The sequence below is a fragment of the Orussus abietinus genome, unplaced genomic scaffold (genome assembly GCF_000612105.2).
Source record: "Orussus abietinus isolate OABI.00-Male unplaced genomic scaffold, Oabi_2.0 scaffold105, whole genome shotgun sequence".
NCBI lineage: Eukaryota > Metazoa > Arthropoda > Insecta > Hymenoptera > Orussidae > Orussus > Orussus abietinus.
This window is the reverse complement of record NW_019394307.1, coordinates 147,367-163,997: the sequence shown is the minus strand read 5'-3', so window position 1 is coordinate 163,997 and position 16,631 is coordinate 147,367. Positions and strand designations below refer to the sequence as shown.

The window sequence follows — 16,631 nt, the reverse complement described above, 5'->3', positions numbered from 1 at the left end:
GTTCTCTCAGCTATTATAAACTCTGTTGCAGACGCCGCTTGAAATTTTGTTTGGTCAACTTACTCCAAATCACGCATTTACACATATCCACCCTGATTAACCCCGTTCTTTTCAATTAAGGTTCCGGAGTGACGATCCAGATAACCCATGGAGTGAAATATACGTAAATTAATCCTCTAAATTAGGTCTATGAGTATAGTAAATGTTTATCGTCTATCATCCACCTAAAAAAATATCTAAAGGATACATATAAATATCTATGTCTATTGTAGATGAAAATGATATATCCACTATTGATCTACGAACATTTATTTATTTCTTGATACATACAAAATATATAGTAGTTCTAGTAGACATCATCAAAGGTTAATCAACATCGTTGAAAATACGTTTAGAAAAATAAGAAGTCACCTCATGTAACTTAACATTTTTCATACATACTTAATGTTTATATCTAAATTCCAACTTGATAAAACTGTTAATTTTGTCCAGACTCTGATTTTTGTTTACTTCCTCTTTGGCTGGATCATGATAATTTACCACAATGTAAATTATCATGCATTACGAAGCACCGTATGAAGTATTATATACCTACAGTGGAGGTACAAATTGGGACAAAAGTATAGAATAGTTACACAATCTATGGTATGCATAATAAAAATATCCCGTGAATATATATGCAAATCTTTTTCACCTCTATTTTTGCAGTATCTATATCATAGAAGTCTAGATAACTTGTATAGAAATTTAAACTTCGAAAACGTTAAATTGGTAGTTTATATTCAGCTTTAACAGACTTCTAAAAATGCAGTTACACTAAAAAATTGCGCACATTTAAATTAAATATCTTTAAATAATATTCATCAAATTCATGCGCTTTTAGTATATAAGGTTGTACTAAAATGATGAGTTTAGTGACTTAAAAGTGAATCGATATACATTTATTATACACTTTTAAATAAAAAGATGATTTTATAACATACTGTTACAGTTTTTTTAATGACTCGTAGTTTTACAATAACTTCCGAATTTTTTTTTAAGAATAAGTTTACAACAAGATGGAATAAGTATCTTTAGCACCGACCGAGAAGTACCGGAGCGGTCTTTATGAGTCCGAAAAATACTTATTCCTTGATACCATTATGGTTAACGTTCCTGCTTCCTACGTGTGCGTCCCGGCTCAAATCCCAACAATTGCGAAAAAATGTTTCAGTGTCAAAAACAGCAGTATTTGTCTGCATAGCTGTACTGAACAAGTTCTCAAACAGACTCTGCTCTAAAAGTGAAATGAACTTAATTTTTTTTACAAATACATATGAATATCTATAGACCACCTATTGTAGATATCTACGACACGCGCGCGCGCTGACACACGCACGCGCGCGTACACACAGATCGTAGTAGCCGTTTCTCGCGTACCTGTCCCCCCTTGGTCCGTCGCGCCGTGTCGCGCACAGGAGAGGTCACGAGGAAGTGTCTTACTCTAGCCTTTTCGGCCCACTCTGGATTTTCTTTCGGCAATCTCAGATTAGCTAAGGCTTTCAATGGTGTAGAGCTTCAGCCTCTAAGCAGTTTTCTTCAGTGAGAGCCGAGAGAAAGGGAATACAGGGTTTGAATGTATGTCTCGTCTGAGGATGGGTCGGTCGTGGACTCGAAGTTGTTAAAGGTCTCTGCGTGTCTCTCTGTTGCGTCCCGTAATGTTGTAACTGTATCTTCGTTTTGTGTCTCTAACTGTACCAGATTTGTGTGGGCGAGCTCCACGGTAAGACTTTGCGCAATGTGCTCCCGCTACCCTTTAGCTAAGGGGGAACGGCGCCATGCCGTCACGCCCTTGGAGCGTAGGTATAGGTGAACGTTGCACCTATGGTAACGACTGGGTCGCCCCGCATCGCTAGTCACCCAAGGAACGTCGCGATGACGTCACGCCAGGGGGCCAAACGGGGGTACGAGACCCTCTTCGGTAACCGCGGTTCCTGGGTTTCCTCGCCAGGCACGGAACAGCCTCGCGTAGCCGAACACCCGGGGAACGTCGCGATGACGTCACGTCGAGGGGTAGATGCACAAACGCGAGACCGTCTTTGAGCCTGAGGGTGATTTGCACGTGGATGCGAGTCACCTTGAGCGGCCGGGCACTCGGGGAATGTCGCAATGATGTCACGCCGAGGGACAGGTGAAAGAATCCGACATCGTCGTCCGTTTTTGCATTTTCCCCGTCATCCGGGTCCGGCTCAAGTGGTTAGACACCCAGGGAACGTCGAAATGACGTCACGCCGGGGGGGGGGGGGGCAGACTCGAAAACGCGAGACCGGGCCGCGAACTCTCTCGCTGCTGCGTGGAAGGGGAACGATGCCTTACCGTCACGTCTTTCACGGAGGGCGAGCAGCTTCGTCGTATTTCCTGAAAAATGACGATGATTCTCGGAAGGGCACTCCGTCAATGTGCCGTCGTTCGCAGGTGGTCCGATGTATTCCGAGTGGACGCTTTACCGGCGTTTTCCTCGGGTCCTTGGTTCTACCAGTTTACTAAGCGCAACATTATGAGCTCGTACGGGATGGCACCTGCTGCCTTGTCTCCGGAGCGTCTGAACCCGCTTGTCAGGGGGAGCGGTGCCTTGTCGTCATGCTTTACAGGGGTATTGCTTATAAAGGTATTTCCTGGAGGGGCGGCGCTTTCCCACCACGTTCAGAAACTATTTCGATCGGCACAGAACGATCGGAAAAGGCCACGAGTAGAGAAAACCCACGCCTTTTATACTCGCGGAATCTATGGTCTCTATTACTATATCGTCAGTCCACTCTGGCCCGCGTTCTTTGACGTGCTATTGGACACGGTGGCCACCCTTAGACGATTTCGTCATTTCTCGCCCCTTGATTTGTCGAGGTCACGGCCGCGGTCGTTTCCTCCAATAGGTATGATTAATGTCGTCGTTGGATTCGATTTAACATCGAGTTTTCATCTTGCGACCTAGCGACTTTGCCCATGTTTGTGTGTGCGCGAGGCTCCCTCTCGGCGTGCCGAGCAAGCGGTTGTTTTTATGTTCCCCGTGGAGTTGGTGTCGCGTTTACTAATGCCTCGCGGGGACAAGATTTTGTCTATCCTTCACAGGTGTCGCATGGAGTACCTTCGACACGTCACAATATATATAACGTACCATGTCCGGATATCGAGCCTTTAAGTGTATCTCAAATAGAGTTCATAGATATCTATATATATCATACATACGTTCAATAAACATTTATATACGATTAATTTACGGATACTCCACGTTACGCGGTGCCTGGGGATATCACTGAGTGTAGAAAATGGTGGGGTGTAAACGGCTGAGTTATGGGAAACTGGCAAAATGGAATTCTTTTTTGGAGAGAGGTTACTTATCGCGTGCAGATTTTGCTCGCCTACGTCTAATTCTTGGGGTACGATCAAGGATCGGTACCATGTTTCTCCTAACATTCGCATGCTACCCCGTTATCTACCGTTATCTCCCTTTGACGGGCGTAACTAGATCCTATTAGGGACTAATTGCGATTACTCTTGTTCGCAGATCAAAGCCGGAGGAACTGCCACGGAATACTCGACGGTAGAGGTCGCACCCAAGGAATCCGGGAAGAAGGAGACAAGTGGCAAACGCGGGCGAAAGAGGAAAAAAGCAAAGTAAAGTCGATCCTGACGAGGTTTATGGAACGATATAAAACTTCGAGGCATTCCCCTAATGTAGAGACTAGGGATTTAAAGATACCGATCTTGAGAGCGGTCGAAAATCGTCGGTGATCAAACGTGATCACGAATTTACTTGGGCCATCAATGATCTCGATATTTTCGTAGTTCCGGGTCCCAACTTTTGTCTTTTGATCAAAGGAAACGAATTCGCGAGTGAGAGGACTCGATCGAGTCAAGAAGCACGATCGGGATGATCACGGGTCCCAAGGGAGTTGCCCCTTTAGCGTCTTCGGAAACACCGAACTAACTCTAAATTAGTCCAAAACACTCACGCTAAGGGCCCGTGGGACTCTCGGAGTGGAGGCACATCGGGATAATAAGGGCGAGAATAAGGGGGAAATAAGGAGGGCGGAAAATGAATAGCTGCGAAAGGAAGGACCCGAGTTCCCTTGGTTGTTTAATCGCGTGGACGACAAATGACTTAATTAAGGGGCGTCGATCGCATTGCTGAGAGCGGCGGAGCATGAGCCGTTGCTGAGAAGGGTGCAGCAGCTGCAGCTGCAGCCGCGCTGCATCGACCGTGTGCTCCGACTTATAGATCTTAGAGGAGGGAACGTCGCGATTAAGAGCAGCAACGATGTCATGGCTGAGCCAATACGCCAGAGAAATTCGCCGGACCAGTTGGAAGGAAAATAGCCAATAAAAAGTGAAGCTAGTCAAACAAATTAAACAGCTATCGGACACGAGTGACGAATAAACTGCCCGCGATGGAACGCTTATCGCGATAGGTTCGTAAATGCAAATCTTGGTGGACAGTTTATCGTGTGTGAAATGGAAAGAAAGTTAATGTGCAAAAACTGTGCGGTGGCTTCTTACGTAGTCGCGAATTCCTTCTGAAAACGAGGCGGAAGCTGTAGCAGGATTGTTTCTTGGTGGGACCCTGAAAGAAACCGCACGGAGAGACGCCACAAAGGGAGCGACGAACCGGAGATCCGAGGGCAGGATAGCGAGATGAAGCTCGGAGATAATATGGCGGCTGTCGAAGGTGAGAGAAGGATCCGCTACTCTAGAAACGGGGAAAGGAAATAAGGGACCGAGGGCTTCTCGAGGCGCACTCCCGTTCACGCACCATTATGGTGTTAAACGATCACCGGGGGATATGGCGAGTGTTCTTTGTTTGGGATTTCCATTCTAAGGGAGACTTTATTTCTTGCTTCCTTTAGCACCGGTTTACCGATTGGCCGACCAGTAGAAGTACTTTTCCTTATAGAGACGATACGCTCACAGAATTTCCTCGCGAAAATTAGTCGAAAACTCTGAGCAACGTCGAGAGTACTTGCATTCTAAGGGAAGTAAGTATTCCTACGTGTGAGAGTAATCGTTGAGCTATAGTAAAAAATAAACGAGCCGAGATTTTGTGGAATACGTAAAACGTTCGAACGTCTTGTAATTTTTAGTTGAATATTTATTGAATCATGCATGATTTGAATTTTAAGTGTCCACGAGTCTCTTTAGTGTCCACGAGAGATTGCTTCCAAACGCGTACAAAGTACTTTGCACGGAATCGATGTGATCGTGAGTTTTTAGGATTAATGTAAAATTCGTCTGCTGTTTTGCATCGTTGATGAGCCATTATACGATTGGACGTCACCCCTGAGGGATTATGTCAGTCATATGATCTAATACTGTCAAGTAATGCCATTATGCCTTGAAATTGTAATTAGGAATGTCTGTCCTAATTCAATCTGCAGGAACGGATTAGGGATTAGCGGGAATCAGGTAATACGTGTAAATGGTAACTGTACCTCATTGGATTCACCGCGTTAAACACGTGTATGCACTAGTTATCCTGCGGAAGAAGATTAGACGACTGAAACAAACATATATTGTTAACATATATATTGTTGTGGGAATCATATAATTGCAAGAAACAATTATTTTGTTGAGAAGAAAAACGATATTGTTGATTTAAACGAATTTTCTTTAGTTTTACTGACATTTCTTTGGACATATTTGATCGTAAAATTTTTTTGTAGCAATGCTTATTTTTTCGAGTCAATCAATTTCTTTTTAAGGTTATACAGGATATACAGGATCATTATTTAGAAACATTAAGTGAAGAGCGAACTAAAGTGATAGTACTTTCGCTTTTCTTGAACATATCAAAGGCAGTTTTCCGAATCTATAATTTAGTTGTTATTATTATTATTACTGTCCGGACAAAACAAAGGAAAATTCTCTCTCCTTCTACCGTATTTGCAGGTACAACTGCAATTATGTGCAACGATTATACTCAATGTCTTTTCTGGTAATTAATAACTATAAAAGCACATCATCGTTGAACGTCCTCACTTTATTTTGACGAAAAGATACTGTAGGGATATAGGAATTCGTGAGAGAGACACTTCATGTAACAGAAGGTAAACTAAGGTTTATTAAAAATAAGGTGAGTCTGTGGTGTAGCTTTCGCCCTTCGTTATCGTCGTCGTCGGTTACAGACTGCCGTCCCTTATCGCTTCGGGACGGCTTTAGACCTCCGTGTCCTTTATATTTCGCGACACGTGGATCGCACATTTTCCGGTGTATATAAAGCTGGAATTGCCACTTTAGCACAATTCAATAAAATTTGTTGCAAAATTTGTTGCTAATTCATTGCTATTTTATTGCACAAGAAAACAATTTTTTGCTCTTATACTTTTCCGAAAAATGGTGGCGATGTCAGCTTTATATAAAGCTGGCACGGCCACAATAAAAAATAATTATTATGTAAATGTTCATCGATGAATTATATACCAGAATTTATTGCTAATTAATTGTTCGCAGAAAAATCAAATTTCAATTTTTTTGCTCACCCCTAAAGGGGTGAATCGTCACCCCTAGTGATGATCGCAGGACAGAAACAAGAAAAACTTGGGAGAATCGAACTATTTCTTCACGTGGGAATTAATCGCTAATTAATGTAGGTTTGAAAATTGTATTTTTACGAAGATATTGGTTCTTCTCGGAGCAATTAATTAGCAATTAATTCCCACGTGAAGAAATAGTTCGATTCTCCCACGTTTTTCATGTTTCTGTCCTGCGACCATCATTAGGGGTGGCGATTCACCCCTTTAGGGGTGAGCAAAAAAATTGAATTTTAGTTTTTCTGCAAGCAATTAATTAGCAATAAATTCTGGTATATAATTCATCGATGAACATTTACTTAATAATTATTTTTTATTGCGGCAGTGCCAGCTTTATATAAAGCTGACATCGCCACCATTTTTCGGAAAAGTATAAGAGCAAAAAATTGTTGTCTCATGCAATAAAATAACAATGAATTAACAAAAAATCTTGGAACAAATTTTATTGAATTGTGTTAAAGTGGCAATTCCAGCTTTATATACATCGTTTTCCGATGTATCCTTCGAAGGAAACCGAAGATTTCCTTCGAAGGACCTTTCTCTTTTATTACTTTACGGGTTGCTAGGCGCATCTTGGCAGACCCCTTCAAAGCTTTCTTTAAAACTACCTAAAAATAACTTAAGACTGCTTTCCGTTACTACAATACCTTTTGAATAATATCGAGGGCAAACATTTTCTGAACGGAATATAGGATTTATGTAAATTGTTTCTACTGTTTCTCCTAGTCCACGACGAAAGAAGGATTCTTCGAATTTCAGGAACGTTTTTTTCGGATAATCGGCACTTTACTTTGCACAATGTATCGCATTTATTTATACATACCTACGTGTCAGTGTCACGTGAATTCAAATGCGGAAGGTGAACACTCGATCGGAGGACATCCTCTAGGTTAGTTCCGGGTCAATTTGTCTTAGATGTTTCTTCCAATTATAAGTCACCTTATGCCCCATTCCTGATGCAATTAATAGAATTTAACATTTATTTGCTTATATATATACCTGCCAACACGGCTCGTTAAACAGCCGAAAGGTGAGAGGTGAAAACGATCACCTTTCGTAAATATCCTATGGGTTGAGATGATGTGAAAGTGGCGTCAAAGAGATCTCGTTTATGAAACTTTTCTCTGAACTGGGTACCGAATCATTTCAAACTTGACAATGTGAATGTGGAGGCCATAAGGAAGGTCCTGACACCCATAAAATTTCAATTGTTAATCAATTTCTTTATAGATATTTTCTAAATTTGTTATGAAAAATGAAATTTCACGAGTGTCAGGACCTACCTAATAGCCTTCATGTTCTGATTGTAAAGTTTGAAACGATTCGGTACAATCAGTTCGTAGAAAGGTTTCATGAACGATTGAGGTTTCAGATGCCACTTTCACATCCACTTAAGGATAATCCAGGTTGACTTCGCTTCGACCTTTTCTTATACCGAAGATTATCCTAATATATTATTAATTTCTTATTACGAATGTGGCCTGATGAACACGAATGCCTTTTCTGTGCCAAAGTCAGAGGGGATGACATTCAAGTCCGTTATTGTACACCAGCGAACACAGATGCCCTCTTATCACATGGCGGCACCATGACCGTAGGGATATAGCATGGAGATAGCAGAATCGAAAACGAGAAACCGAAGGGGATATCTTGCCCTTTCTCGCTCTTTTTACGTGAAACAGATGCGTCGTGCAAAATGACGACGGTATCTAACAGCGAGAAATGGAGATAAAGGAAGGGTAGCCCCTCTGTTCGTCTCTTTCCATTTCTTTCCTTTCCAAAGAATATCAAGGGAATGGTTTTTCTCGCGCTCTATGTACCCTACTATCCGCGCTTCATTCAAATGCTTCTTGCAAATATATTGAACTTTTATTTTCAGTCCTTCGCTCAATTACCTTCTTGCAAAAGTATATACTAATTTTGTCACAATCTCGCAGGAGTAAACAGAATCCAACATTTGTATAATTCAAAAGGAGCGGAATATTCCGAATTTACGATGCAAGGCGGGGCAACTTTTCCCGCTGGAGATAATTGGAATTTTGGGAGATTTTGTTTAGCCCTAGAACTACCAAGACCAGTCAAAATGACTGGTTTCAAATGGCCGATCCTATACAAAAAAAATCCACCGGTAGTTCTAGCGTTAAATTGCATCGTCATAATTAGAGTAACTACAACTCCATTTCCCCTTTGAGTGGCACTTGCCCGACGCGCTGTCTCATCGCCCCATCGACCAGACAGAGAATGCCCGACGAAGCGGAATCGGAAGGAGAAAACGACGCTTCGTGAAACGCATTTCGGTCATTTTGCGTCCTTTATTTTTCTCACGTCGCGGATCGCGCGAATTTGCAACGCCTCTTGGTAGGGTGGTTATTAAAGACATTTTTCTTTTTCGAGGAAACTGGCTCGATTCATGGTCGCCGGATCTAAATCAGGACTCCTCGTGGGAGGCATTTAAGGAATACGTAATGAATCTTGAGTGCCTCGAGGCAAGGTCTCTATTAATATCTCATGTGCTGATAAGTTTCGTGAGCGATCGCAGGCACGGCCGTTCCGAGACACGCGGCGCGACATCAAGGTCGGTCTGGGCATATTTAGAAGCCCTTTAGACGAGCTCTGGCACGCGATGACCTTTGGGTGTCCATCGTGGGACTCGATAGAGACCCCTAACGCTTATCGACAGGGTCGCGCTTTCTAGCCCTTTATTAGATTTCTCACGGGAAACTGCGGTTCTGGGGTTCACTCGTAGATATTACGTGTTCACGATTTCGTGTGCACTCGTTTCGATTAGAGGGTAGGGCGACTGAAGCCAGTGACTAACAAGGAAGGTTTCCCAGGTCGATCTCTCCGATTTGATTTCTTTTATAATATGTTATAGTAGACTAAAAACTAAGCGACAGGTATTTTTTTTTATCTGCTATTAAACACTTTAAGGGAGGGAAACCACCATCTAAAGTAAGGCCTGTGAGGGGTGGCTGACCCCTTAATTTTTGTTTTTAATTGTGAAAATTATATTTTTCATTTCGTTATGAGAAAGCTTTTCTAGGTGGATTGGTTAAAACATATTATGTTCTTGTGAGTGAAACTGCCAAATCGCCCCTTGACATGCCTTACTTTGGATGGTGGTTTTACCCCCTTAAAGTGTTTAATGGCAGATAAAATAAAAATACGTGTGGCTTAGTTTTTAGTCTAGTATAACATGTTATAAAAGAAATCAAATCGGAGAGATCGACCTGGGATACCTTCCTGGTAAGAAGGGGGCGTGATAGATTTTGCTTAGACAGTGTTTTAAATTTACGTTTTGATCCACTTATAACACCTTGAGGAATCGGATGTCATTGATAATAAACGGACCTTGAGGAGTGACAAGTCTTTTTCTAAAATAAAATTTTACTTTATGCAAAAATATTTATTTGATTATTTTTTAGCATTGTTAGCAGGTGTGCATATTTCAACTGTGTCCTGAGATTAAGGTGATGTAAAAGTGGCGTCAATGAGGTCTCGTTTATGAAATTTTTTCCTGAACTGGGTATATCGAATCGTTTCAATCTTGACAACGTGAATGTAGAGGCTATAAGGAAGGTCCTGACATCCATGAAGTATGAATTGTTAAAAAAATTGTTGATACATATTTTTAAAATATACTTATTAAAAAGGAAATTTCATAGGTGTCAGGACCTTCCTCATAGCCTCTATATTCACGTTGTAAAATTTGAAACGACTCGATACCCTCAGTTCAGAAAAAAGTGTCATGAACGACTGACCCCTCGGATGCCATTTTCACATCCCCTTAAGATGCAATTACTGTCGGTAAGGTAGGAGGTCCTACTTCTGTCCGCGGTGGTGCGTTTTGCAAGGTTCAGTTTAATCTTCCCGAACCTCGAGTGCACGTGGAGGTAATAATGATTTTGAGTTTACCTCGTTCGATTAAGAGCAAAGTAACTAGGTCAGTGATAGCGAATGGGGTTGACAGGCGTTATCTGAATGATGTTTTAAGGGTGTGTTTTGATTTTTTATTGTAACGTCGAGAAGAACCGCATGTTGTAGATGTCATCTCTGAAGAGGAGTTTAATTTTAACGAGATGTCACGGTATTTCTGTGAAAATGTTTTTTTATGCATTAATCAATGCATAAAAAACGTTAACAATTTTGCAGTGCTTAATTTGATTTCTCCAATTTGAGTGCACTCGAAGATAATGGTGATTTTCAGAACACTTCTTTCGATTAGGGCCAGAACGGTTAAGGTCTGCGAATGGGGATTAAATGTTATTCGGATTATACTTTAAAAGTGTTTTCGATTTTGTTATTTTGCAACAAAAAAACATGATGCAGACATTGAGTGTCAGATAAATTGAGAAATATTTCATTTTGACTAAATTTTACTATATTTCTATGAAAACGTTCATTTTGCGAGTTAGCAAATATATCTTAATTACAGCGTTGTCCTTATTCTTTATGCTCATAAACCACAAGACTTTAATTCCATTGGTGTAATTGCATTTCGCAGCGCTTAATTAGGTTTCGAAGGATCTCAAATGCATTTGGATGTATGTACCATTCTGAGCGCACTTTCCTCGATCGAAGGTAATTGAAGAAAGGAACTCGGAATCGGAAGTAACTTTTTTCCCTGGAAGAGTACTTTGGAAGTGCCTCTTACCTCTCTACCCTTACGAGATGAAATTCAATCGAGGTTATTGAATGGAGGACAAAAGCTACCCGTGACGTATTTCCATTTGCGAGGTAATTCTAATGTTAATCAAAATGCCGAATGATAGAAACGAAGAAATTTAATACACGAAGACATGCGTAACTGAAGAGAGTAACTTTGCAATAATTTATTTTCGATCGTGCGAAATCGACCGTTTCGATCAAATATTTTTCTTTCATAGATATCCTAATGTCGGCGTTGCTCGTTAGCTTTGATCTCTTTATATTATTTCTTCATTTTTCAATAGTTTCCGTGTCCCTATAATAAATGCTAATCCGTTTCGAGCCCTCGCTCCCAGCTGCAAAATGTGTCGCGCACATTTTTCGATTTTCCGTTACAAGTTAGTCCACGCTCTACGTGGCTTTTCGGGAATTTCAGACCCTCCCTTTATTTTCTATTCCACCAATCGCGATGCGTTTGCTTACACCTCCACCTCCGGTTAAGCAAGTAGCATAACTTTCTGATCAGAACGAAATCAGACTTCGAGGAGTCTAAACGAAAATCAAAAGGACCGCGACCACCTCAGTCATCCCATTAAAAAAAGGATCCTTGCGCGCCAAAAGCAAACAAGGATCGGGAATCGGTGCTCCTTAGGATAACCTAGGCCAGCAGCACTGCCCTCCATCGTTACGTGCGACTTGCACCAACAGAAGATAAGAATAATATTATAATACTATAGATAAAGTATACATTTATGTTAAAATGGTTACTGTGAACTTCAGCAGATAATTTCCATATCATATTTAATTAAATAGAAAAGAGAACACTCATTAGTAATGAACACCTTTCACGACATTGGGATTACATCACATTTTTGTTGTCTGGACACAAAACTTCTTTCGGAATAATTTTTCTTTGAAGTGTTCATTCGAATACAAGCAGATCAAGTGCTTATCTGTTAACCAAGTTCCGTATAGAAACTCGGACTTCATTCGATTCCGTGGCTCAGAAGTTGCTCGGTTGAAAAGCACCCGAAGAGCGCGAGCATTCGGAGCAGTTTGGTTATCAGTCGTTGAGTGCTCGAAAGCGCAAGGACAGCTAACTCGGAGTTCCGTTTTTCCCTTCGGGAAAAGTCGCGCGAACAGCGGGTAAAGATAAGAGCGGAAATTCTCCGCGAGTCCTGGTTGCGAATTGGTCCCATTGGTTGTATTGGTCAGAGTTCCGAGGTCCTTAACAGAGCGGAAGTTGACATTTCTGGGCGAATACGATGGTCTGGAACTTTAAAGGTTTCCAATTTGCGGCGCCAGGGGCTGGAAAGTTTAGCCAATCATAATTGACTTCGTGATGGAACGAGCAATGGAATTACACGACAGCCACCACGGAGACTCCGTTCGGGATTTATGGCTGCTGTAAAAAGGCTTTCGGTGTGTTGTCGCTTCCGGTTAATGCAACTACGGGTGATCGATTAAGAGGAAATTCTATTCCACTTCGGAGGAATTTGTAGTTCTTGAGATAATTTCTACAGATGGATTAAAGTTAGCCTTGAATTAGAAAAAAATGGGACCCTGATTTGATATTTATTTTTGTGATTCTTTGTACATTTAATGAAGGCGCTCATAATGATATGATAAAAATGCCAGCCATTTTACCAGAGTTTAAATGAACCTAAACTTCGCAGATAAAACTGATATTCAATAATAAATAAAGTAATTAGATATTAAAATTGGGGAAAGGTTAAATCATGAGAGGTACCTATGTGTTATATATAACTTCTGATCGATTAATAAATAAGTCGAATTTATAGCTTTGAGTTGAAGTTGGAAATGTTTGAATCGTTCGTTGTAAACGATGCACAGATGGAATATCAAAGGAAAAGTAAAAAGTGGGTCAAGCGAAATGCCCGGGATTTTCATGACAAGGCCATTCGAAACTCTTTATTACTATTCGCATAGAATCGAAAAGGGTGCTTTCCTCTAATATTCAAACAAAATTTGATATTACGTAGGAAGGTAATTATTTTCGGAATAATGTACCTTAAGTGGACTAATATCTCGACGTTAATTTGTATTTATTCTCTTTTACCCTGCCCGGGGCTTTATCTCGACAACAGCTCTATTATTACGAGTACCAAACCGTGCCAATTAGCAGATTGCATTTATTTCAACGTTTTCTCCTTTTCTTCTCCAATCAATGTCACATGCAAAATTTTCCTTTTTTATACAACTGTTCCGAATTTCCGAATCCAGTTCCGAATCGAGCTTCCCAGGGTAACCATCAAATTCATTTTTGTTTCCTCCTCCACGCTATTTTTGCGAATTGATTTGTCATTATTTTCGGGATGCAACTACGGTGACATTTTAAATAAATTAAATTCTTCTATAAACAATCAATAAATTACATGGTTTGCATTTCTCTTCGGGATCAATAATGTGCGATTTGATATGATGCAATTTTCTACAAATGACATGGTTTGCATTTTATTTTATATGCTCAATAACGCGAGGTTATCGGGTATTCCTGATTGCGGATGATAGAAGACAAACATGTTGACAGTTTCGAGTGAACAGTCGTATTGTTGTTTGAGTCGAATTTCATATACGATTCACTTGACATATTGAACGGGGAGAGAAAAAAGTTGGTCGACGGAAATCCCGGCAAAATATCCAGAATGTGTTTTTCGGAAAAAATTGTTTTCTTTCTTGAAAATTGCTCTGTCAGTCCACGTACAAAGTCTGTTAGGATGGTACCTCAGCGAAGTCGCATCAAATTCATTAGGAATCATCAGCATACAAGGTATTTCTCTTTTAATCGACACAGCCAAATCTCCTGGAAATTGGGCCCGAAAGCACGAAACTCAGTATTTTCATTTTATGAGGTTTTCGTATTTCTAGAGCTTCATTGTGGAAAACTTTTCGTAACCATGATTCTTTTTTCAACGGAAGTACTTTTTTCACTTAAGCGGCATTGGTACGTCCGTTTACGGAGAACAATGAATGGTCAAGGTTACTCCATTCAGAATTTCATTAAAAGGATAACGTTTTAATCGGTCCCCAAGGTCACTCGATTCAACCGACCCAGGTTTCATTTTGCAGCTTTTGAAACCTGGGTCATCGGAAGTACTTTTTTCCCTTAAGTGGCATTGGTACGTCCGTTTACGGAGAACGATTAATAGTCAAGGTTGCTCCATTCAGAATTTCGTTAAAAGGATAACGTTTTAATCGGTCCCCAAGGTCACTCGATTCAACCGACCCAGGTTTCATTTTGCAGCTTTTTGAAACCTGGGTCATCGATTAGTTTTCACTTAACCGCGGCTGCCGCGAGAAGAATCATACAAAAAAAAGAATGAAACGATTATCTATAAATCGAAATAGACCATACAATATCCCGAAGGGTGCCAATATTGTCGGAAATTTTACCTTTCGCTTATTAAACGGCCTTGAGTAATTAAACTCGCCTCAATGTGTACATTATGGCTATTAAAAGAAAATGTCGTTAAGTTTAAAAAAAAGTCACGGTGACCTTCTAAACTCCGATGAGCCTTCACCTGTAAGAACCCAGTTCAATCGTCTGATACCCACTCTCCTTGAAACAAATATCGATAAGAATTAAATGTACGTCATTTACTGATAAAATCGGCAATGTTTATTACCATATATTAACAAATTCTATAATACAGGGAATCTATTCAAATCGGCTCACTAAAGTTTGTTTCAAATGTTAAGGAATAGTTACGTGGCGGTCGAGCGGGTGCGAAACCGGAGAAATTCCGGTAGGGATTACCTGAATTTCGCGCGTAACGAGTATATTAAGGTGAAGTGAAACACATCGAGGAACATGATCGACGTCGATAAAGAAGATTTTTCTAAATGCCTACATTGCCGGCGTTCGGTTTTATATCGACAGCTATATCGAATTATATTGGGTATTGTACCAAATGGCATACTCCACCTGTCGTTTTCGTACAATAAATATCAAGAAATCGAAGTGAAACTCCAGAAATCCTCTGGATTTATGCTTTCCGGGGCCCTAATTGACTGCAGAGGGACCCCCTGCGCCATCTGTGATTTCCAGATCAATTAAATTTTCACTCCGAGACCTCGTATTACCATCGTTTTAGCAAAGAAGCGCATACAACACTTTTTTTGCCTTTATCCCGTTGAAATGTGAGTTTATCGACTATCAAAGTGTTCTAAATTGTCGTAAAATTGTCCTGACCCTTTCGATTCTCATATCAGAACCTTTGATAATTGTATAATGATCGAAATATGAGAGTTCGACGCCATTTTGGTTCTGGTCTAGGCTGAGTTAAAAGATTCTTTTGAAAAATTCAAATTTTGAATGTGTCAGGACAATTCTTAGATGATCAGGAGTGATGTGTCAAAGCTTCGAACAGTTTGGTCTAATACCCTTAAAAAAAAAGTGTTGTATTCGAATCGACCGATTTGAAGGGTGTTTCACTTCACCTTAATCTTGTGAGGAGATTGACCCAAGCGGCCAGATCAACTCTCTGGTGGGATCCATGGAAGTAAGGACTGGAAAGGGCCTGAATGAATGGCAATGTGGGCTAATGTGCTATGATTGTTGTATTTATTCGTCAGTGAGGTTTAGTTTATAATCCGCTGGGAGGGGCGCCCGAGGTGCCTTGACCTAATTTTCTCTGGGTTATTATACTTCCGCGTCGCGGCGGTTCGGGTGTCGCCATAGCGCGTTTAGCGCCGGTAGGTTACTGAACGCCCGGAGCGCTGGCGTGGGGATTCTTTGCTGTTAGAATGGCGGACTACACGTGATTCTAATTGTTCTGCCCGGCTAGTTTGTCGGGCAGTTGTTGTATGAATCCCGATTGTTTTTGCAAGTAGAATTTTAAAATGGGATATTTTCGTACAACCGTTCACGTGAAGAAGGAACGTACCCGAATAAAGTGAGACTTGTCGCGAATAAAACGAACTTGAATTTATTGTAATATTAAAATGACGAATGACTTGTTGAAATTTGTCAGCTCTTCATGCGTGAATACCGATAACAGTTACAGAAGCGATGGTGAAGGCTGACGAGAGACGTTGAATTCTAGCGAGAGACGGAGACTGACTTACAGAAAAAATACAGGATCCCTTCTCCGGTCGTATTACATTTTTTGAGGAGGTGGTAACATATTTCTTACATAGCGATTGGCTGACTGATTTTAAGAAGAGCGGTTAAAATCGAATAGTCAGCTTCGTGATCGGTCGATAGCTGTCCAATACGGTTGGGTGAAAACGGAAAATTTCCAGTTGCCGTGGAGATGGAAAAACATGCTGTATGCACGTGTGTATGTTGCGCGCACGCGTTATCGGTAAAGTTAAAGAAGGTATGACGGTAAAGAATAGGGACGGTCAACCCGAGAAAATTCAAAAGAACCCTAAACCTTCGCGATGGGACGTACGGGGCAA

General features: G+C 40.9%; 1 protein-coding gene across 3 annotated transcripts in view; it reads left to right on the top strand.

Annotated features, from left to right (window-relative positions):
* LOC105696081 overlaps nt 1-16,631 on the top strand; it is a 137,329-nt gene that overhangs the window by 21,647 nt on the left and 99,051 nt on the right. For all 3 annotated transcript variants that reach the window (XM_012418251.1, XM_012418250.1, XM_012418254.1), the window contains exon 2: nt 3,542-4,702. In XM_012418251.1, coding sequence (XP_012273674.1) covers nt 4,669-4,702 — 34 coding nt within the window. In that variant the 5' untranslated portion in view covers nt 3,542-4,668. The remainder of the gene's footprint in view (nt 1-3,541; nt 4,703-16,631) is intronic.